The sequence below is a fragment of the Passer domesticus genome, chromosome 1 (genome assembly GCF_036417665.1).
Source record: "Passer domesticus isolate bPasDom1 chromosome 1, bPasDom1.hap1, whole genome shotgun sequence".
NCBI classification, from domain to species: domain Eukaryota; kingdom Metazoa; phylum Chordata; class Aves; order Passeriformes; family Passeridae; genus Passer; species Passer domesticus.
In genome coordinates, this window is record NC_087474.1 from 154,480,663 (window position 1) to 154,504,976 (window position 24,314).

At 41.0% G+C, this 24,314-nt stretch overlaps 1 protein-coding gene and 1 long non-coding RNA gene across 8 annotated transcripts in view; both read right to left on the reverse strand.

Moving 5' to 3' along the window:
- Window positions 1-3,359: 3,359 nt before the first annotated feature.
- Window positions 3,360-6,604, reverse strand: LOC135290107 (uncharacterized). The gene is made up of 3 exons (XR_010352821.1): window positions 5,607-6,604; window positions 5,159-5,329; window positions 3,360-4,241 (listed from the first exon to the last, which is right to left on the reverse strand). It is a non-coding gene; the product is annotated as an uncharacterized LOC135290107 (long non-coding RNA).
- Window positions 6,605-17,346: 10,742 nt separating this feature from the next.
- The window catches only part of ZFAT (zinc finger and AT-hook domain containing), a 77,171-nt gene continuing 70,203 nt past the window's right edge, over window positions 17,347-24,314 (reverse strand). For 6 of the 7 annotated variants that reach the window (XM_064397905.1, XM_064397887.1, XM_064397938.1 and 3 more), the window contains one exon: window positions 17,347-18,573. In XM_064397905.1, coding sequence (XP_064253975.1) covers window positions 18,334-18,573 — 240 coding nt within the window. In that variant the 3' untranslated portion in view covers window positions 17,347-18,333. The remainder of the gene's footprint in view (window positions 18,574-24,314) is intronic. The other variant, XM_064397930.1, reaches the window with a different exon arrangement.

The window sequence follows — 24,314 nt, forward strand, 5'->3', positions numbered from 1 at the left end:
GTGTCCAGTTCTGGCCCCTCAGTTTGGGAAGGACGTTGAGACACTTGAGCACATCCTGAGGAGGCAACGGGGCTGGAGAGGGGCTGGGAACACAAACCCTGTGAGGAATGACTGAGGGAGCTGGGGGTGTTGATCCTGGAGAAAAGGAGACTCAGAGGCGACCTTATCACTCTCTACAGCTCCCTGAAAAGTGGCTGTACTCAGGTGGGGATTGGTCTCTTTCTCCAGGCAGCAGCTGGCAGAACGAGAGGTCACAGTCTCAAGCTGCATCAAGGGAAATATGGGTTGGATATTAGGAAAATGTTTTTCATGGAAAGAATTAGAAAGTACTGGAATGGCCTGCCTGGGGAGGTAGTGGAGTCACCATCCCTGAAAGTGCTTTAAAAAGACTGGATGTGGCACTCAGTGCCATGGTTTAGTTCAGGTGTCAGGGAACAGGTTGGACTTGATGATCTTGAAGGTCTCTTCCAACCTGGTGATTCTGTGATTTCCCTCTGGGTGCCTCCCCTGTGAGATAGAGCACTGCCAGCTGCTCTTTGGTTAGCACAGGTGTCTACAGCACATTTCACCTCACTCTGATTTATATCACAGCCTTTTCTTACACTCCTGTGAAGATTATCCTCACTGCTCCTAAGGGAGGTTATCCGGAGCCCAGTAAAACAAGTCCTCGGAACGAGTGTCGAGTATGAACTTAATATCAAACCATCCCACCCAGGGATCCTCTGCAACCTCCAGTGGGGCTGCTGCTGCCATTTTCTGCATTCTCCCACATGGTTACACCACAGATGTGCTCAGATGCCTGTCTGCAGCTGGATGGCACAGGAGTGAGGAGGAGATGGAATATGCAAGTTATTTTGTAAACTGAGTGAAATAAATGGGCAGGAGATCTTTCTCCTTTTTTAATGCCTTTATTAAGAAGAATCAGCTCAGGTGGGGAGAAATCGACGGGTTGCGCCCTCGCCGCCGCTGCTCTCAGGCGTGGCACGAAGGAGGAGGATGATGCAGTTTTGTCCACTGGTCTGCAGACAGAGCTGGGGACTCTGTCCTCACGGGAGAGTCGTGGAGTCCTTGGCTTGTTTGTTTAAAAACCCGGGGGGTCTCTTTAATCAGTTTCTTTTCAGGTTAGGGTGAGAAACAAAAAGGTCCAAGCAGGTACGGGACTATGCTCCCATCCTTAGACGTCACTTAAGTCACTTGTTGGCTCGTGATTTTAGGGGTTTTTCTTGTAAAAACTGTAAAACTGTAAAAAACCCAGGGTGCAATGCATTTCTCATTTGCATGCTGGCTCTGGTGTCACTGCCCATTCTCTTTACCCTGGAGGGTTTCTCTTGGTGTCTTCTTGGCAAACAGCCAGCATCAGGGGAACAATAGTTAATCACTGGCCATTAACGGGTAATTAAAAATTTTGTCTTTGGCAGCGAAACCAAAGGAGTCTGACAGGTCTGACTTGGTTTTTTTTTAAACTCTGAAATTTAAAAAAAATACAACTTTCTATTCATAACACTGAGGGTTAGAGAGGACCACGAACAAACAAATGCTTGACAGAAAACCAACTTGAACTGGAAGACAGACATACAGAACATCTCCCTTGAGGCATCCAAGATGAAACATTCACAACCCAAAAGGGTCCCCACAGTGACCCATAAATGGCAATTTTGGGAATGATGAATCAGAACTTCCATATCCCCCGTGTTTCACTGGAAGCTGTTATAAATCATCTCCAGCATTACAAGTGCACCTCAGACACAAAGGAGGTGGAAAAGGGGCTAATTTTAACCCATTAAGAATTTTCAGGCTGCCAGACTAAAGCTGTGTGTCTTTGTGAGGGTGAAATACAAAGAAGGCACCTAAGAGTACTTGAGAAAATTAAAGGCTAGCACAAGCACATCAGAAATTCAAAGAAATCCTGCAGCTGGGATTTAGAAGAGCACTGGTATAAAGTAATAGCTTATAAATCCTTGATTCCCTGAAAAATACTAATGCCAGTCATCTCAAGCTTTTTACTTATTGCCTGACTACACAGCTGCCTTTCAGTTTGAGTATTTGAGGAGAAACTTCTCTGGACAACAGAGTGCAATTAAACTTTAAAATCCAATTCATGACACAATCTTATGCACTTTTTGGAAAGAAAAAAATAGTATTCCACGTAAAATTTAACAACAGAGCAGACCCTCTCTTGCCAGTTTGCATAACATCAGAAACTTTTTTCAGGGGAAAGAAAGAGAAATTACATATTTGGAAGGGGCTGGCAGGGTGGGGAGAGAAAAAACTTTGCTGTGTTTAGGGTTTTGTAGAGGTTTTTATAAAGGGAGAAAGATCCAAAACCCTATTTTGGGGAAAAACTGTGCAGAATCTGTTCAGAACCCAGGCTGTGCCACTCCAACCCTGCTCTCTTATTAAAAAGAGGTGGAAGCAACCAGGCAAGAATGCTCCATCTTCTGATTAAAAAAAAATAAGAGTGGAAGGAATTGTTATCACTGTATTTGCAGCACAGCAGGCTGACTTTTTTCTTTTCTTTTTCTCCTAACTTACTCGTACAAGTGCTCCATTAATAATTCATGCTGCTTCTAAACGGCAGGGCAGCCCTGCTGCTTTGTCACATCTCACAATGGCTGAGTGACAACTGGCTCTGACTCCAGGCCACTATCTTTGACTATCTGCCGGGAGAGACACATCACTGTCCTTCCATTGTCATTCAATCCCTGACACGGTGGTGACAAGTGCTGGCCTGGCCTGTCATTGCCTTCACCCTCCCATAGCAGAATCTGCCACCTTTCAATGCAGGGTCTGCACTCCTGTGCCCCAAAGGAGGAGATGTATGTTAATGCTGCTGCTGACTGCTGGTCTGCTTCTGCTGGTTGTTTTTCCTCTGGATACAAATTTGGATTGACCATGCTTCAAAAAGCACAGAGTTTAAATGCTGCTCTGGGAGCAGCACCCAGCTAAAGCCCACAGGATAATGGTGTCCCCAGGGTGCTAAGAGCCGGGGGGAAAGAGGCTCTTTTTTTGGGAAAAGTCCCAGGTGACAATGCCAGATTTTAGGGCAGACAATAAGGGATCACACATGGAAATAATTACGTTTCCTCTCTGTGTCAAGGATCTCCTGGGCCTGAGCTGGCGGAGCACAGTATTACCCTTCCAGAGTCCTCCCAAAACACGTGCAGGGCACTGCAGGCAGGACACAGCACATCCCTTCCCACTGAGCTGAACAACACAAGCTGCTTCCAGAGGTTCCCGAAGAAAACAACTCTGCTCTCTTTTCCAGATGCTTGGGAGTTGTGAGAAACAACTGCTCACTTTTTAGAATTTCTGAAGGTTTATTCAGCTTTTAAAAAAAAAAAACTCAACAAAAGGACTAAATAAGGAAAAATTAAAGCACTGGGAGCTCCCCATGTGACTAACAGCCACGTGCTCATCTTCAAAGTGGATCTCCATCTTTTATACTTCTAGCTCCTCCCAAAGTCTTGTCAGTGGACTCCTTCTTTGCCATCCAGTGATGGAGATCACTTCCTTACATCTTGATTGGAGGTCAGGTTACCATAGTAACAAGCCAACCCTCCCCCAATGCCCTGACTACCAAGGCCATCCCACGATAACAATGCAGGGACATATTACAGTAACATAACTATACATCTACAAAAACTTAACATACATACAGTGTTCACCCATTAACTGTGAGGGCCAACCACCTCATTACTCATCTATAACAGAAGGGGTGGGGGTGGTTTTGACAGGCACCAGAAAACCTCTTGGGGCTCCCTCTGACTGTGCCAGCAGCAGGGCAGCAGTGATCAGCCAAAATCTCTCTGTGCACTCAGTGTGCAGCACCCCTCACAGAGCAGCCAAGCACCTGTGTGAGTGGCTGATCCCAGGAAAGGGCCACGAGCCTTAAAGAGTTTCCTCATTTCCAGCTCTTTGATCTTCCCAGATGCAGGGAGGCAGACAAGTGCAAAACAAGGATTAAGTTGTGGGCAGAGCTGCCAAAGCCAGTCCTTTGTCTCCACCTCTGTGCCCTCAGAGGAAGCATTCCCAGCATTCAGCCAGCACCCTCGGCAAAGGTTCACTACACACTGCTGTTACAAACACGGGGGACAAAATATTACCCAAACATCCTTTTCTCCATGGGGATCCGAATTCTGCTTCATTTATCCTTCCCTGCTGCAGCACTGTTACCAATTACAGCCATTAAAGAACAGCTGGCACTCGCTCGAGTAGAGAGCTCTCTCCAAAGCCCACAGAAGCTGATAAAAAAAAAATATTTCCTTTCTTCCACTGGATTTTGGATCAGGTTCAGAGAGACCTGACGGTTTAGAAAGCAGGGGGTTGTTATTTTTTTTCCCCCATTCCTATCTTACTTCTCCATCTCATGTTTGTGACTAGGGACCATTTCTTTTTCCAATCTATACAGCCAGTGACAGCAGGTTGGGGCTGCTTGACCCCCTCCCCTCCATTTTTTAGAGGAGATTTTAATTAAAAAACTCCACAGCAGGGCTGAAACTACTAGAAACTAGAAAGGAAGAAAGAATGAGGCAGAACAGCAAACAGCAGCAGACTTTCAATGTCCTTTGCTCATGATGTTTTTTTGCATTTAAGTCTTTCACGGCTGTTCCATGCATTGCTCAAAGCTCAATTTGTCTTGCACACAGATCTTACTGAAAGGTAATAAGCAAGTCCTAGCTAGAGAGTCAATTAACATGTAATCTTTGACATTTTGTATCAGCAGCAGCTGCCAAAAGAGTTTTTTTCTTTATACAGAATGAAATATATTGCTTATGAGTGCTTGAAATTTTGATTTATGTTACATTTTTTAGATATTCACTTAGGATGCTCTCTTCCAGTCCCATGGAAGAAGTGCACTGAGTTTTGCCTCTAAAATTATCAACCAAACTCTTCTTGAGCTCAGAGAGTACAAATTAATCCAGCAATTACTGTGTTGGGCAAAATTATCTTTCCTTTCACCTTGTCCTTTTGGGGCCAAATTTTCATTTTCACACCTATAAGGCTGTGACCAGTGCAAAGGTGGTGTGTTTGGATGGCCACAGCAGCTGCTGACACTGCCTTCCACTAAACTGCTCCCTCTCCTACTGTACGAACAGCTCAGCTGCTCCTGGAACAAGTCCTGAACCCACCCCACAACAGCAACTTGATCTGAGATTACCTGGTGTTGTCAGAATGCAAATCAGGGGAAGTTCAGCTGCTGTTGCTTCATGACACAAAAACCACCAGGGGAGTGTGAAAGGTTGGGCAGCAGAAACCTGTCCTCTCTTTCCTTCCCAAATTGCCAAGACACCAGGCCTTTATTTGCAGTGCATTAACACCTGGAGCAGCTCTGGCAGAAAACAAGACAGGAGAGGTGCTTTATTGAACCATGCAGCAACCTCAGAATTCAACTTGCTGACTGGTTGGACAGGGACTGTAATTTCTCAGATAACTGTGAAAGAATCCAGCTGGGGTTTCAATGCTGCAGCTACAGAAATATTTAATAATGGTAATTATATTACTATCACCGCTCTGTAATTTCATAATATGTAATAAAATGGTTTCTGTTAGTTTAAAATATGCAGGTAACTAAATGTAGCAGCTGCAATAAGCTCCATCTTGCTCACCTGTCTGTATCACTGTTGAATCCCCACCAGTCACAACATGTCTGAGATTCCACATCAGTTCAAAAAGCTGTAATTATCTGTCTTTGAAAGACTAACAAGTAAGCAGGATTATATAAAAGGATTAAGCACACACATAAAAATAACATACTAGAAACTGTAGGTGGACTAATCTCTGAATCACCTGAGAAGGTTGAAATTTCCTCTTTTATAGAGCTGCATGTTTTCTACATCTTGTTTAGCTCTGTAGAATGATTGAAATAAACTGCCACCTGTGCCCAGCAGAAAGGCTGCAAGAATGTTGTCATCAGAGCTCCAGTTCTGGGCCACTTGCCTGAAACAGTCACAGCCCTGAAAAAGGCCCTGTCCATCTGAAGGTCACGCAGACATGGGTCAGTTTCACATCAAGGGATACCTTCACTGTTTTCTCTTAATACTTGTGAAAATCAGATAATAGCAAAGCTCAGAAAGAGTGATTATCATAATTGTGTTAATGATGGTCACGGAAGAAAGGCTCCAGCTCAATGAGCTCTGGCATGGAAACAAATATTGCAAAAAAAAATTTAAAAATAGGGATAAATGGGAGAATCTGAAACCCAAATCCACAAGGAAGTGATTCACTGCAGTAGACTGTGTAATCCTCAAGCAGAGTGGAGTTCAAACCTGTAAAGAGAGATTCCTGCCACTTGAATGTTTGGTGCATCCCCAGCACGAAGGGGCCGAGCCCACTGAACCTGCTGCCCTCCCACCAGCAGAATGGCTCCACCTCAGGTTCACTTCACAAGATGGACAATTAAATCAAGCTGATGAAGCAGACAAATCCAGCCAAAGGACAAATTAAGCTGCACAGAATGTCTCGTTGCCAAGGCAGAAATGTAACACAGGGAACAGATGCAGAGGGGCTGCTGGACTCCCAGCGCCAGGAAATGCTACCAGGAATTAATGGCAATATGGTCTCCATGCTGAAAGGAAAGCCATGCCATGGGATGCATGATCCAAACACCGAGGCTGATTGTCTTAGGTTGCAAAGGCTGGGGTTGTGTATTCTTGCCATCTGTTAGAGGTGGGGCAGTTATCTTCTGCTAATTGGGCCACCTGTTAAAGCCAGGTGGGGCAGTTTTCTTTGTCTTTTCCAGGATCCATCCTCCCTCCTGGGAGATCTCTTTTGTTAATGAGCCATTGAGTCTCACTGCATGACTGATAAAATTACATCATCCCATTGTGAAAAGCCCTGCCCAGAGGGAGGAGCCAAACATTCCTACCTGGATATAATCTGAGATTTGGAACACCACAGCAGCTTTTTCCCCACTGTATTCACAGAGAAGCAGCTTTCTTCTCTGCTGGATTCCCAGAGGAAGACCAGGCCCATCTACAGCACCACTGGACCTTCAGAAGAAAACTCCGCCCTTCTCCAGGATCCCTGCTCCAACAGAACCACAGCTGACACTGCAGGAGGGCTGCAGCCACCATTTCAATTGGATTCCTACCAACACCCTGACCCACAGGGTGTCAGGTTGTATTCTGACTCTGTATTCTGTCCCTGTGTTTTTTGTATCACTGTGTTTTTATTTTTCCTAATAAAGAACTGTTATTCTTACTCCCATATTTTTGTCTGAGAGCCCCTTAATTTCAAAATTGTAATAATTCAGAGGGAGAGGGTTTACATTTTTTATTTTAAGAGGGGCTCCTGCCTTCCTTAGCAGAAACCTGTCTTTTCAAACCAAGACACTGATAAAAGCAAAAATTAGAGAGAGAAAGAGATTATTCAAAGAATGGTCCAGCAGGTAACAGTTTACCATCTTTTATGAAGAATGGATCAATACAAGAATGTTGCCAATGAGAGAAGAAATTAATTCCAGTCAGTGTTGCTGGTTTCAGAGCAGAAAGGTCACCAAGGGTCTGGAGCAGGAGCTGAACAGATTGAAGTTTGCATTACACGGTGTTAGATGGAAATGCAGAATAATTACTTTTGCAAGCTTGCAAAGGATTAAACTGACTTAAATGGGATGAATCTAGCTGCAGCCCACTCCATCAGCTGTGTGACAGTAATTAATATGCAGATTAGAAAAAAAAGCCCAAAACCCAGACATTTACTCTGCACTAAGACAACATCCTTCTTTCAAAGCTTCAGTGACATCTCAGGCTTTACCACAATAGTGGCCAGATGTCTTCCAATGCACAAAGATATTAATGTACAGATTAATTAATTTTCCAGGCTTTTTTTTTTAATGCCAAACAAGTTAATTTGGGACTGTAAACTGAAGTTCTAGTTTCATGCTACAAGTTTAAAAAGTATGTAGGAAAACAATATTGAATTTACTTACAGCCATACATAATAAGGTTCATAGAATCATAGATTGGTTTGGGTTTGGAAGTGACCTTAAAGATCATCCAGTTCCAATGCTCCTGCCATGGACAGGTACCCCAGGTTGCTCAGAGCCCCCATCCAGCCTGGCCCTGAACACATCCAGGGATGGGGCAGCCACAGCTTCTCTGGGAAGCCTGTGCCAGGGCCCACCCTCACAGGGAAGAATTTTTTCCTAATATCCAATATAAACCTTCATCTTTCAGCTCAAGATTATTCTCTCTTGTCCTATCACCCTATAATTTTTAAAAAAGTCCCTCTCCAGCTTTCTTGTACCACCTTTAGGAACCTGAACATGCTATAAGGTCTCCACATATACTTCTCTTTTCCAGGCTGAACAATCTCAATTCTCAGAGCCTGTCTTTATACAAAAGGTGCTCTAGCTCATTGATCATCTCTGTGGACTTGCTCCAACAAATCCATGAATGACAAAGGATGGCAGGAATAACTCTGTAGGATTGTGACTCCATTTGCACTCAGCAGACAATTCTATCATAGACACCCTCACAAGTTTTGTGTAGCCAGATGTAAGAGAGAGCTGCAGTTAGGGAGAAATGCTTCATTACTAGCTGTGCATTTCTGCTAGGATCAGCTACGTATTACAGGTGAAAGTTTTAAATTTGTAAAAGTTTTACAACTCCTGGATGTGCCTCTTTCTCTGGACTGACTTCTTCCATGCTCCCCTCCTGCCTGCAGCACCATAACCCCAAGGGCTCTTGGCTCAGTCACCACAGCAGGCTGGAACCTTTGTGAGCCATTACCTGCCCAAAGAGCTGCTGCAATGCTGTGGTTTGTGCAAACCAGGCTTGACCTTTGGATGCTGTGGATTGCGGGTGCAGCTCTTCAGCAAGTCCTGAGCAGCTCTTGTGCATCTGTTTTCACGGCAGCTTCATCTCCTGTTCCACATACTGCAAGATTTCCCCAGCCACCCCCGTGTCAGGAGTGCTCCCCACCCATCTCCATCCACACCCAGCTGGATGCTCATTTAGTTGCAATGAACTCCCAGCCATTGGCAGAGGAGAATTAGTTCTGTTGTTTGTCTGCTGATGCTTTATAATGTCTACATATGCACAACTAAATTTGTTTTTAACCATACTTGCTGTTCCTCTCAATCTCAAAACCTCCTGAGAAGTGGTATAATCCCATTGGTTCCCGTTTCCATGACACATGCTCCTAAGCACACTCAATTACTGCGTGCATAATTGCCAGCTCACATAGGCTCAATCATTAGTTTCTAAATCAGGTATTTAACTAACCCTTCTAAATCACTGGGAGGGTGATTTAAACCAAATTCATATACCCTTGTGATGTCAGGCTCAGTGAAATGGTTTGGGTTTGCAGTAAATCACACAGTATCCAAGCCTTAGTGCCTTCTGTTTTATAGGCAGGATCTAGAACAAGCACAATCCTCTAATACACAGAATCCTGTTACATTTCTGAGAATGGGGATAAGGCAAACTGCCTTCAACAGCAGCAGAAAACTGGACAAAACAAAGCATTCAGCATAACAAAGGAGCACCAAGGGATCTGAAAGCAGAGTGAGAGAGGCAAGGCATTCTTCTGAATATAGAGCACCAGGGAAAAAGTGTGAAAGTCCAATTCAGACGGACCTGGCTCAACTGGGAAATATGCAATTAAATGACAATCTGGCTTCATGTTGAGCTGTGACATGGGACATCCTGACATCCAGCCTAGAAACTTTATTGGTGCCTCACAGTACTCAGTGTCCTCAAATATCTGTGAACCAACATAAGCATAAAGTACAGACTCTAACAGCTGGTGAACAAGGGTGTGGAAAGAGAGAAAAAAGTCAAAACCACAGTTTATAGCCTAAGACAAAACACTTTCTCTGCTTTTAGGTGTGGTCAGGAGGAAAGAAGTCCCAGTGGCTTCCCAATAGGAAATTATAAATATAGAATTTTGCTGATAAACACATTAATATTATTAATTCAAGACAGACTTCTAGTTTGCAACACTACCAAATCAGACTTTTCAAGAATATCCCTTGTGCATGTTTTTGAAAGCTGTGTTTATGCTTGCCCTGGTGTCACACTGGTCCCTGCCAAAGCATCTACAAAGTCTCTCATTTGGGGCTGGACTTTAGTTATATGACAAGACAGCTGAACTCAGTGTATCTAAAATTCAAGATGTTCCCATGCAGAATCTTTTGCTGAAAATACCAAGCAAAACCATAACTGCTTGAAAAACAGCAAAACTGAAATCATGTTGCCATCACTCAGCCAATGTCTGTCCTTTTGTGCTTCCACTCATCTGCCAAGGAAATACCAGTTTCTAGAATTTATGAAACTTTTTTTCAAGAGGAAAGACAACATGAAGCTACCCAGCTTCTCTTGGCCCTATCACAGATTTACAGCTACCCCCTACTCTAATTCTCCATTTACACACATGGAAAAACCCTGTATTTTAAGAACTCATATCAATCCCACCTACTTGGAGGTGATAGAAATTAAGACCTTCAGGGCAAGGATTTTTGTTGAGATTTTACAGTACCTACTACAACCACTGATTAAATTTTGAATTCTATTACATATGAATAGTAAAATAAAAAGGCCAGAATGTGACATAGTAAAATATATTTTTTTAAGTATTTGTCATAACTTCTGTTATACTTGGCTTTCTTTTGTAACAGTTTTTAAGGTAATGATTAAAAAAATCATACCAAATCAACCAACCAGTCAAAAAAACCAAAACCAAAAGAACAACAACAAAAAAAAACCAAACCAAACCAATGAAAAACCCCACAAAAACTTAAATCCTTAATAAGCTTTACTCATGGTGCATCCTCATCCTCCATCCTCCTTAGAATAAAATACCAGGGATTGCATTCCATGCTGAGTGCCTGTTTAAAGTAAGACTAAAGAAATATTAGGTTCACTCAAAAGTAACAGCAACTTTACACAAAAGTCTAAGGTTTACTTTTTTCCCTCACTTCAGACGAGGCTGTGGAGAGGCTCTGTAGCTAAAAGCATGGTGGTGCAGCTTCAGGTAAAGTAAAATAAAAATATCATTAGACTAATCCCCAAAAGGTGGAATATAATAATTGTGGCAGTCCCTTTATTTTCTGCTAAGTTACATAGAAATTTAAATTTTCTGTCAGCTTGTTGGTTTGGTTATTTTTTTTTAATTCTGACCCAGGAAAATTAAAGCATGAGAGTGGCTAAAGTACACCATCTACAGCTTTGTCCATGTTTTCAGTTTAAACAACCCTTAAGAAGCAGAGAGAGAACCACGGCAGGCCACATTTCTCATGCAGATGCATTATGTTAGCAAAAACCTTTTGCCAGAAAAAAATAATCTACTTATGCAAGTGGGAAAAGAATTTAAATAAATATATTCAAGTAATATAAAATTAAAACATAGAATCAGGATATCCCAGCATTAGCCATACCAGTGTAAGGAGTTTTATCCTGTCACTGTTGTGCTCTTTTCCAAAGACATAAATCCCATATTGGCTGATATCAGTGAAGTCCCCAAAATGCTCGTGCCCAGCTGGCTCCTTGAGCTTGCCCAAGAGCTCTGGGAGCAGAAGGCTTGGGTGAAACTCCCCAATGTGCTTCAAGGGAAGTGTAAGGCATTAAGTTAAGGCTCCAGTTCCCTTGGGGTATATTAGGAAGCTCCTACATGACCTCTTGTTCTGGTTTGACCCTGGCTGGACACAAGGTGCCCCCCAGAGCTGTTCTGTCACTTCCCTTCCTAGCTGGACAGGGGAGAGAAAATACAACACAAGGGACACTGAACTGAAATAAAGGCAGGGATGATCACTCACCACTTACTGTCACAGGTAAAACAGACCACACTTGGGGAAATTAATTGGATTTATTACTAAGGTTAGTGAGAAGTAAAACAAAACACCTTTGCCCTCATGTCCCCCTCCTTGCTGGGCTCTACTCCTCCCCCTCAGAGCTCAGGGGGGTGGGAATGGGGGCTGAGGGGGGAATGGGGGCTGAGGTCAGTTCATCACACCTTGTTTTGTCTCTGCTGCTAATTCCTTCTCCAGCTCAGCCCCAGCACAGGTCCCTCCCACGGCAAAATCCTCCATGGATTTCTCCAGCCTGGGTCCCACCCGTGGGCTGCAGCTCTGCACAGGCTGCTCCAGCCTGGGCTCCTCTCTCCACAGGGACACAGCTCCTGCCAGGAGCCCAATAGGCAAGGGCTTCCCACGGGATCACATCCTGCTTTGGGCATCTCCCTGCTCTGGTGTGGGCTACAGGATCTCCGTGTCCCCATGGATGTCCCTGGGCTGCAGGGACACAGCTGGCTCACCATGGGCTACACCAGGGGAACCTCAGTCCTGGCACCTGCAGCACCTCCTCCCCCTCCTTCTTCACTGACCTTGGTGGCTGCAGAGAGGTTTCTCTTGCATATTCTCAGTCTGCCTGCAATTCCTTCTGCACAGTAGGTTCCCCTTTATTAAATATATTATCCCAGAAAAACAATTCTTTCCCCTTTATTGAATATTTTATCCCAGAGGATTTACAGCCATCACTGCTGGGCTCAGCCTTGGCCAGTGGCAGGTCTGTCTTGGAGCTGGCTGGCACTGGCTCTGTCAGATATGGGGAGAAGTTTCTGGCAGCTTCTCACAGAAGCCAAATTGTTGCCCCCCTGCTACCAAAACCTGGCCAAGCAAAGCCAACATATCCATTCTGCTGGCAAAGCTTTGAGTCAATGCTGGGAAATGGAGAGAGCAGCTCCTGAGGATGACACAGTCCTGGTGAACATTTCTAGGTTCAAAAGTAGGCAACATTTCTCTAGCACTTCAGTGAGTAATTTTTGTAGCATCACAAGTTCTGACCTCACAAAAGAGCACAGCTATGCCATAAGAATTGTAAGTACTACAACTGGTAGTAAAAAGTTCTTGTGCTGTGGCACTCGAACTCAGGAGTTCAAGTCAACACCCAGCACAGGGGAATGACCTGAACAGAAATGGAAAACATCTCTGAGTGAGCAGGACTACACTCTACAGAGACAAGGCTTCACGTGCAATTCATTTAAGGCTTGAAAATGCAACCTGAATAGCTAAACCCAAATTCTAAATAGAATGTCACTGTCTAGACAAACTCTGTGGCAAGTGAAGGGTGGTTGCTTCTGCTGCAGAAACTGGCCTTTGACCAAGAGGTAAGAAAGAGGTATGTACAAAGCATGGAGATTTTCTGATTTGGACCTTTTTATCATATCTTGCATTTGAACTCATTCAGGCACCATTAGATGAAAGGAATATTTGACCAATACTATCTGAACATGTATTTGAACACGCTATCCATCCCTAAAATATTCTGTACTCTACTTTTAATACCCTGGGCCAATTCAGCTCCCAGAAAGTATTTTCACTCCAAATGGCAGTAGCAAAATAAATGCTATAAAGGCTAATCAAAAAGGGGAACCATTTCCAGAGCAAAGTGTAAAAACACTGACTGTCTCTGTAATCCACTGTGATAGTTTGTCCCTTATTTCACTGCTTGCCCATAAAGAATATTACCAATGCAGAGCTCCTGTGGTCTCATTCTCATATATCTTTATGTGTTCCTCTAAAACACACTTGCAGTGTGTTTCATTTGGGTACACAACACAAAATGATCCCCTATCTTCCAGAAGATAACATTCCTTGAACTGAAGACAAACCCGAAGCAAGGCTTGCTCTATAAATTCCCATTGTTTGTTTTCATTCCAAGACAGTGAAGACTTTTTGATCACTTTCAATTTACCTAGGCTGATAGTTATTTCCACTTTTCAGGAAAATTTGCAACATTTCAAAAACCAGGAAAAGCACGGTGAAACATATTGACTGTGATTTCTCTCTTTATCCCCCTTTAGCAAACCAACCTGTAAAAATACTTTTATAGGGAATATAAAGGTCATTTATAGTGTTGTCAGAGACATTTATTTTGTTTTTCTGCTTTACTGGCAGCCACTACTCACTTCAAGCTTTGCACTGAACTTTTTATGAAGAATATGTGACCTAAGAATAAGGAAATGTAAGTGATGATTTTGCTCTCATTTAAGATCCCATCAAAGCCCATCCCATCAATTCCTCCAGAGTGAGCTCTGACAAGCATTCTTGTTAGGTGTGGTTCTGAATATAAAAAAGGTCGTTTGTCAGTTTTTTTTCTCTTTTGCTGTCATTAAATGCCCAGAAACTTGAGGTGTCAGAGAAACCTTTGAGGTCAGCTGCCCTGTTCTTCCCACCAGGCTCATCCCCAGCACCTGGCTGTATTTTACTCAGTGCAAAAACAGAGCAACTCAAGATAAGCTTTAGGTATTACTTTATAGGCTAATAGATCTTCCCAACAGGATGTTAATTCCGTTAATTTACCTAATATTTCTTTTCCTTGATGATTTTATTCCAAGGTTTTGTTTCACACTGAGCTCTGCTCCTTCCCCTCCGGTGAAATCCTTAAACATTGCTGATCAGGGTTACACAGGCACTTCACAGAATCTCAGAACAGGTCAGGGTGGAAAACACCACATTGGGGCACCTGGTCCAACCTCTCTGCTCCAGAAGGATCATCCCAGAGCACAGGGCATGGAATTGTACCAGACCTGGTATCAGACACAGACACAGCATTTTTGTCCAACAGTGTTTATCAAGAGAGAAACATGCCAGTTTCCTTTCTCTGCTTCAACCATTTTGAAGGTTGACAGGATGGGGAACACAATGGACTTGAACAGGATATTTTGTTTGGCAGATATGAGAGATCTGTAATTTGCACTGTCCTTTGAAATGTGTGTTTTTAATCACTGTTTTCAAGCACTGTTTTAATCACCTAAAGCACAATACAGGCAAATTGAGAACAGGAACTCATAAAAGATCACCTTAATCACTTACCTGGTGGAACTATAGCAGGAATGGAGATGATACTGCATATTTATGTCTAATAGCAAGTCTGATCTTCAGGATGAGCCAAAACACATCTCTGTAACTGAGTGAACATGAAAGTCTTCCCAGATTAAAGTTGCCCTCATTTCAAGGAAGAAAAAAGACAAATGGAGTAGTGCTGCTATTGATGGAAATAATGTCTGCTATGATGGAAAAGCTGAAAATGCAAATTGAGAAGCGGTCAAGGCACGTGCAGCACCACTCAGTAACCTCACTGTCATTGTATCACAAAAGGGAACAGAACATCTGCAGTTCACACAGAATTGGCATTACCTAAACAAGCCACACTTTTGTTAATGATGCCAACTGCAAATGAGCTCATGTCACCCCCTGTTCAAACTTTCAGATACAGCTCAAACGTACCTACAAATAGCAAAAATTGTGATCTGGTGTAAAGAAATCCAACCATCAACACAACCCCAAATATAACCATCCATAAACTATGACTTTGTGCACACTGTTTCACAAAGCTCTGCTCTGTGAGTGCTGATAGCAGTCATTCTTATTAACAGATCAAAAGAATTACAAAATAAAAATGAACCTTATTTTTATTCAATACTAGTAGCAGAGTCCTCAATTGAGTCTCACTGCTCTTACATAAATACAACCCTAGGTGTAGGCAAGGCAAGACAGGATTGCAGTCTTTTAGGGCATAATATGGGTTGATAATTCTACCTCCATAAAATATTAGGTGGGACTTGGGAAAGAAGTTCTCCCTGAGTGGTCAGTCTCAAACATTCAGTATGCTTTTGTCACAAGAGTTAGATTTTTACAAGGGTCAGAAAGGTAAAACGTCCTCACTGGGTCAATTTCCACATTTCCATTGACACTTCACTGAACCTTCTGTGATCAGACTCCTCCACAGGTGAAGAATTCAAGTCAAATATCCTGATCCTGCAAGTCCTGATCATGCAAACACAGCTCCAAAAGATTCCCTCATACACCAGATTTTCTGCCCACTTGGATCTTAAATCATTTGAAGAATTGAATATCTTGCAGTATGATTTTTGCTACATTCTTCCTTTCTCTACTAACTGTGCTAACAGGACTGCTCATTCTTGAGATGCAAGAGGTTTTTTTCTGTGTTTTGGGTCTGGCTTCAGTTTTTTAAAATTTATAAAGCACATGTCCATGTTGTAAGCAAATTATTGGAATGTGAAATCATTTTCCTTTATTAATATTGAATGGTTGTAGTTCATTTTCTATACAGCAGTGCTAAGATGCTGTGTGGACTAAGAAATCTATAACTTCAGAAGAATTAAAAATATTAATTGTTTTGAAACTCTGAATTGTATCAATGTCACTTCTGTAATCTTGTTGGAAAACATGCCATTAAAAGTAAAAACAATTTGTTCTGTTTAGGTCATGGGAGGCAGAGCTGGGGAAAAAAGACCTGAATTGAAAAGTATTTTTAAGACAATAATAAAAAGGAAACAGAAAATTCACGTGTTTATGATTTAGTATAGGAAAATGTAATATAACTCATCAATTAGATATCAAGCCTTTAATTACATAGGTATGTATGGCTGTGATATACTGGAATTAAAACAAACCCCCCAAGCTCTTTGTCCAAATACAGCCACACCTCTTCCAGACACAATTACTCAGTCTATCTGAAACAATGGACTTCAGAATTCTTGAGTGATGCTTAGAAAAATATTTCTGTCCACTTTTCAGAGATGTTTTACACTAAGTTCACCACTTATGTAAACCACTTACATACCACCATATGGAATCAAGAGGCTCTAATATGGTTTTAACAGTAAATGGGCTGTTTCAAGAAATTGTAAGTTTTTTGAGACCGCTTTCTTCTCTTCTAGATATCAGCATTTTTCTTGTAAACCAACACTGAATTTCAAGCAATAATTACAAAAACACAGTTTCTTATTAATCATACTGATACACTTGATGCATTGGTTTCTATCACCTTTCAAATGTTACTAAACATTTCATGGCTCGTTCTTGCCAAGTTTACTGAACATACACAGAATCAACCCTGACACTTGTGACCAGCTCTGGTCAGTGACACAAAATGGCAAAAAGGTCTCCACCCTACAAACCCAGCATCCCTTGGGCTCCTGGTGCACCCTCAGGATGAAACCAGAGGAAACAAAGCTGCCATCCAAGTCAAGCAAGTCTCAGTTCTTTTCCATTAACAAATTTAAACTCCCCGTTGCCACAGCTAAGGGAGAAACTGTCACTACAGGTTTGCACTCTGATTTTGCCCAGCACCAAGAGAACCCAGCAGACTCAAAAGATGCTGACAACCAACATTACATCCACTTAGTAAAAGCTTTTTTCCACTTTTTTACCCAGGACACCCATAAGTAAGTTAAATCACATAGAAAGGTCTGCCTGTATTTCATGGTGGTACTTGCTTGATAAGAGACAACTAACTGGAGGAATAATTTGTCACAGTGAATGCACACCAGCACTTTTTAATTAGCTACAAAAGGGAAACCAACACTTAAGAAATTGAAGCATTAGAAGAAAACATTAGACAATTTTTAATTTATTAATAATTTTTATAGCTCAAATTTAAAAATATTAAACCAGAAACAATTCAAGATTCATGAAGAAAAATCTGGAACTATATACATGCATAATTAAGAATATCTTGATTCTCGTCAATATTTACTTAAGCTTTTTGTACAAATTTTTTCACACAGTCATATTTACAAGCATGTCTGTTTAAAACATAAGAACATACATCTCTTATAGCATTTACAAATCTTTTGAATATATTTTTTTCTTTAAAACAAAAGAATATTTCCTTGATTTGACAGTTTTGGTTTCACCTTATATATACCAGACAGGTATTTATTCAGTGGGATGGAAACAGTTATCATTATTCAAATAGCTAAATAACAGTCATCCCTACTGATACCCAGAATTATCACATATGGCTTTAAATACCTCCCAAACTGAAAGGATCATCTCACAGGTATAAACTACAGTCCATCTGAGGTGTGTTTCTAATTAAAACTCAAGCCCTTGTTTGGGCTAGATCCACAACTCAGCAGACACTTTCTAAGCATGTACTCAGAGCTAAGAGGCCCTTTTAAATTATAGAAAAAAAACCTCTGCTTCCAGCCAAGTCAAGAACATATGAAGCATGTATAAAATGGGAGGTATGGACTTTTCCAGACACTCTAGCTACCTTTACAGATGTTTTTTATCATGAGATACCACAGTTTTGAACAGACAATATTTGTGCAAATTTACAGGAATCAAGTGAGAGATCTTCTAAGAAGGGGAAGAACACTTTTTCCTTAAAAGCATTTTCTAGAAAAAAAACAAGTCTGAGGTTTTGCACATAACACATCTAAGCTACTGATACTATCCAACCAGTGAGATCACTTCACAAATCAACTGAAAATCCATCAGCTTGCTCACTTTTGGCTGGGACAAAAAACCCCAAACCTCTGGCTTTGGCAAATCAAGAAATCATCTCCTTTGAGCATTGTTCTCTAGAGCTCCTGCACTGATTCTTCCACAGCTTGCTCCTCCACAGGCTGCACAGCTTCCTGAACATAAACAATGAATTCTGAGGCCTCCCCTCCCTGGGTATAGACAGTGACTGTCTCGATGCCCTCCACCTCATCCGAGGACACCACCAGGTGATGCTGCTCCGACAGCTCCACCGACGCCTGCTGCAGCGTCTCCTGGATCATCAGCGTGTGGTTGGCTGACTGCTCCTCTTCCTTCACCTGAGGAGACAGTGGAGAGCTTACAGAAATTTCACCTTCCCAAGAAGTACCTGGTGTTGTGATGATTAATGGAAATACAGCACACAAATCAGCAATCGCGCAGTTTTGAAAGAAAACGTCAGTTTTGCAGAAAATGCGGGCACTGTTGATTAATGAGTGTGTAGCTAGGCAGAATACTGAAAGCACCAACACAGCATCTCAGTTCTGGGCACAGAGAGCTGCAAAGTTTCAGGAACACTGGTCTTTAGAGATAGCTTTAATCTCTCATAGTCACTCCTTCAAACTGCTTTTATTTAAATAAATCTGAACTCAATTCCTCTAGTAGCACTGAGTTGACAACGCATCCAAAGCCATGTGAACAAACACCTACTGTACCCACTTTTCTTTTTCTCCCTAGTCAATGGCTGCTCTTAGAAGTGCAAATTTCACGGTAAACCTTAAGGGATTTTATTAGAAAAATATGAAATATAAATATCACTGAAATAGGTTCCTTAGGCCTACTGTTTGTACATTATTGAAAGGAGAGTGACAGAAACAAGTAAAAATAAAGGATTTTTTACTGAACATTTTGCTTCTTGTCAAAATTTAAAAAAGCAACACAATCTGGTGCTGAATTCCAAATTCATACAAGTGCCTGTCAATTACTGAAATACACTACATACTAGAATGCAAAACCAAATCTTAATCCTCTAGCAGACCCATATAAAATTCCTATGCAAAGTACTCGCGACAAATATAAATAAATCAGGAAACTGTAAGTCATAAGGAAGAAATGCATTCTCTCATGTATTACTGATAAAATAATCTACTTTTAAGGAGAGAATGGAACAGCAATTTTTCAGTATGCAGGACATATTTAAAAGCATTTGTTAGGGGAAGGTGTCCCTATCCATGGCAGGAAGGTTGGACTGAGATGATCTTTACAGTCCTTTCCAATCCAAACCACTCTAGGAATCAATGGTTCTGTCTGCTGGAGCACAGTGTGCTCCTGCAGCACTGAACTCTTGGGTGATCTCAGAAAGAAGATGTCAGACATGGTAGATTCCGTGAATTGTGGAATCTAAGTTACAGAAGTTAGAAAGGGCTTTTTTTTTTTTTTTTGTTAGAAGCAGGCTCAAAAGTAAACAGAGGTAGCACAACTGAATTCAAGTAAATAAAGTTAAGATCATTAATGCTGTTTAAGAAGGGAGTGGGAACAGAAGGGAAGAACTACTGTGGAGATTCTAAGGATTATTTGGTCCCTTAGAGACAAGCAAGGAGAAAAATAGGCCCTATATGTATGTTTTCCTGATGGTCTTTGCTCATTTAATTTTTTTCCCTAAGCAACCATTCTCTTTGTTATACAGTGACTTTGCTTATGACTTTTCTATTTCATGTTAAAAATACCTGTCAGAAGATTTCAGAGATTCACAAGCCCCTTAGGACTTCACAGCACTCTGAACTTTCACTCAATGAATAAGGCTATAGAAAGCTTTTTCTTGAACAATAACGAGTATGTCCAGCTGTTAAATTATTCAGAGGGCCCAAAGTCAGTATGGCTGTAATATACTAATGAAATAAATGTGGATTTTATCTGGTGAAAGATTTAACATCTAAAGGGAATCTGGCCATTGTCACTGATCTTAATGCAACAGCACAGTCATACCCACCAATGCCCACTCTGGCTTCATGCACAGGATTCTCTTTATGGGGATAAAAAATACAGGAGCAGAATTAAGTCCTTTTCACATTCTTTTATCAAACATATCTTAATGTTGTATTTGAAATACAGTTTAAACAGCTCCTGCTGAAGTTCATGCTCAACACAAGTAGATGATGCTGGATGTTTTCTTGACACAGTAAAATTTGCAACCAGCCTCAGAAAGAACAATTTATATTGTCTCAAAATGCAGGTATCATAGAACTAAAGAACAATAGACTCAGAATGGTTTGGTTGGAGATGATCTAGTTCCAACCCTTCTGCCTTGGGCAGGGACACCTCCCATTAGATCTATCCAGCTTGGCCTCAAACACTCTCAGGGATGGGGCATCCACAACTTCTCTGGGCAATCTATTCCCATGCCTCACTACCCTCTGAGGAAAGAATTTTTTCCTAACATCTAATCTAAGTCTCTCTTTTTTGAGTTTATAAACAAGCCCCCATGTCCTTTCCCTATCTGTCAAAAATCACTTGCTCTTTTTATAAGGCCCTTGCACCCCTCACTAAAGGAAGCATGAGCCTCTCTTTGAAAAGCAAGAAGCTAAATCATGAAAAAAACCTATAGAAATGTAAATTTTTGTCTCTTGCTGCTCTTAATGCAACCTTTTTTATTTTTTAATTATTAAAGAACGCTTAAATCCTATTGAAAGCAACTGAGCTTTAGTGAATTCTTATACCAAACTCTCTTTTCAAAACTGTCCTCTCCTCTTTCCTGAGGGTACTTGCTCCACTGTCAGCTCTATAGAAGTTAAGGACATATACAAGATCTACCCATGAATATTGCAACAGGCCATGAGAAGTCTAATCACCATTGAATTCAGATAGGAAGCTGCAGTTAAAAATGTTAGATAATGAGAATCTTACAGCTTGTTATGAATCAGCTCACAATTACAGCCCTTGATCTAGAGATGCTGAAACAAATACAGAAATAGGGGTGTCTAAAATGTGGCCCTATAATTATGCAATATACACTAATCCCTCTTGTTTTAGTGTACTACACATAACCCTCTGACAACATGCCTCAGGCCAGAAAAATTACACTACATTTGCTACGAGCTGCAAGAATGCACAGCACAGTATGAGATGGATCTCACTGTTGTCACTCCAAATAAAAGCCCATAAATAATTTTAAATATAGGTCTGTGAATGTACATAAATAATGAAGAGAGGAAAATAAATAAAGCACAGTTGACACAAAAATGAAATGAAAGCAGAATCTCATTCAATTCAATAGCAGCAATCTAATACTTATTCAGTTTTATATCCTTTTGAAATGAAAATGGCCAATAAAGGAAGTTAATTTAAACTCCCTACCTGAGTTTATCGATGTGGGTTTATTACCCTTGTCATGCAGGGTAAGAAAACTAATGCCTTTATTTCTGGTGTTTCTAGCTTCCAGTATCTTTTTTTGGACAGCTATCTGTAATCCCTTTAGTTTGACAAATCACCACATTATTTGGGATATTTACATTTCAAATCAGTTCAATGTTTACATGCTTCTGCTTGGTTCCTATTAGATTGTTCCACAGGGAATAATCTCAAAATGTTAATTTACGTCCCTCAAATTGATGAAACAGTGGGACAGCTGCCATCTGAATGAACGAAGTCACCACACTCAATTCTCTTTATTGGCTTCTGAAATCTTTTGAAGAGCAGCATCCAAGACCTCTTTTCTGTTTGAGAGTCAGCTGAAAAGCATCTGTCTGCTTATCCTTCATTAAAGAATGACAGCAAGGAGCTGAAGCCACACACAGCTGGCACATTAAATCAAGTCAGTACCTGCATAAATATTCTTTATTAACTAAATCTGTCTCTCGCAAAAGCCAACGGGACTTTCTCCACCATGCTTTCGGAAGAAGCTCAACATCTCTAAATTCCAAATGTTCTTAATTTACATATCCAAGGACCATCCAAATACATGGAAGTATTCATTACAAATGGGTCTCTCTTAGAAGAATCTCTTTCTCTCAAAACAAAGTATTTTTAAATTTGAAATAAATGAATCCAAGCCATTAAGGAAAACATATGTCTTCCCTTTCCTGAAAAGGAGTAAGAAAAAATATTTGCAGTAAGATGCTAAAGCCTTTTCCTTACTCTAGAGCTCATTTTGTGAAATACTGTAGTATCTTCAATTTTACTTGAAGTCAGCAGGACTTCCAGATCCATTGTGCTCAAAACAGTTTTGGTGGGCCTGTCCTCAAATCCTCAGTGGGATTGCTCTCTTGATTTCAGATTGAATGCTGCTTTTCAGTTCACCATGAAGCAGAAAAGTTAATCACAGAGATCTTTCAGATTTTCAAAACTTTACACTAGGCTGCAGATGCTCCTATTTATATCATAAAACATTAGTAAGAAAATATACAAAATATCTGCAGAAAGGATTAAAATTAAAGCATTTTAGATCACAGAGAGCACCTGGATATGTGATGTGTCAGCTTACATTGGTGCCTACAAGCTTTATTCAGCATCATTTGAATAATTTCAGCTCTTTCTCAGTTCTGGTTTACATACAGTTATATTGTGTGAAAAAGACACAAAGAAAACTCTGTAATTTGATCATTTGAATCTCTATAATGAGCTACAAAACAAAGACAATCTGGTGCATAATGGTTTTGGAATAATAAGAGGCTTGAATATGAAAGAGTTGCTTTGCATAAAATGAAAACAGCAAGGGGACAAACAAATCTTCATACTGTTGATGCAGATTTTTTAAAAGTTTTAGCAATTGGCTGGTTGAATATATCCTGACAGAGGAACTGTGGCTGGACATGGCACTCATCTGGCAAAATGCTGAATCACCCCACCTCCTTTTAAGGCAGAATGGCAACACTACTATTGTTTTAGGAGCTCTCACAGGACAGGGATCTTGACTGAGATGTTATCTGTACCTTACAGAGATGAGAACTCCTCAGCCCCATCTGCCCCATTTAAAACTTTCCATTGCTGTTACTGCCACAGGAAGCATCAGACTGCTCTGTGTTCTAAGGCAACTACAAAATCGACAATCAACATGTACATAAGTCCCTGTGCTGGCCAATTTTCTAGATTACCACCAGCACCCATCATCACATCAGGACCAATCCAAGCAGACTGAATACAAGGTGTGCTGCTGAAGCACAATGCTCAGCAGCTTCTGATGTGACAGCCATGCTAATAATAGGTATTTACTTTTGAAGATGTGCTATGCTATAAAATTCTTTTCTGTGATCTGCTTTGAGCTGATGTATAATCTTTGCTCTGCCTTCCTACTGCTGTCACTTTGAAGAAAGTGACTTATCATGGTAGGCTTTTACTGGAGCCTGAAGAGATCACAGAATAAAAGGATGAAAGCAACTAAAATAAAGGGTGAAACACATGGAAATCCAATATTTTCTGGTTATCTTCTGATAGAGATCTGTTTAGTTATTGTAATAGCTGATATACTTATTCTCCAGAACATATTATGTCTAAATTAAAAATAGGTTACTATCCTTTTCAGAAATAGATTTAACCTTTCTCTTCAGTGTACAGAAGTAGTAAAAACGTCAGTCCTGTCTCATCTTTCTGAGTGGAAGGAAAAGAAAGAGAATTCAGCAGCCAACTCCTGCACTTTATTGTTAATATTTACGTAGTGCTTTGGATCAGGACTTGGATTGCATCAGCTATGCTACATGAAAAGAGTAGTTCATGCCCCAAAGGCCTTATAATTTCAGTATCATTTCAGCATAAAACAAGACAAAGAAAGCAGACCTAGGAAAAGGGAGGCGAGAGAGTAAAGCATAAATGAGACAGTGGTAGTTCAGTGTACCAGGCATTAGTGTCAATATACAACAGCCAATTCACAGATAACTGCTGCCATCACATTTTTGACAAATATTTGAGAGAAGACAATGAGGTACAAATTGCTCCTCATTAAAAATCCACACAACTAAGCACAATATGGAAGAAGGCATTAGAAATATGTTTGAAAAAAGCAATAAGCAACTAAACCTTCATGGACTGAGCAAAGGTAGGAGAAAAAATCTTTACAGCTAATGAGAAATGGGACTCTAAGTCGGAAAGG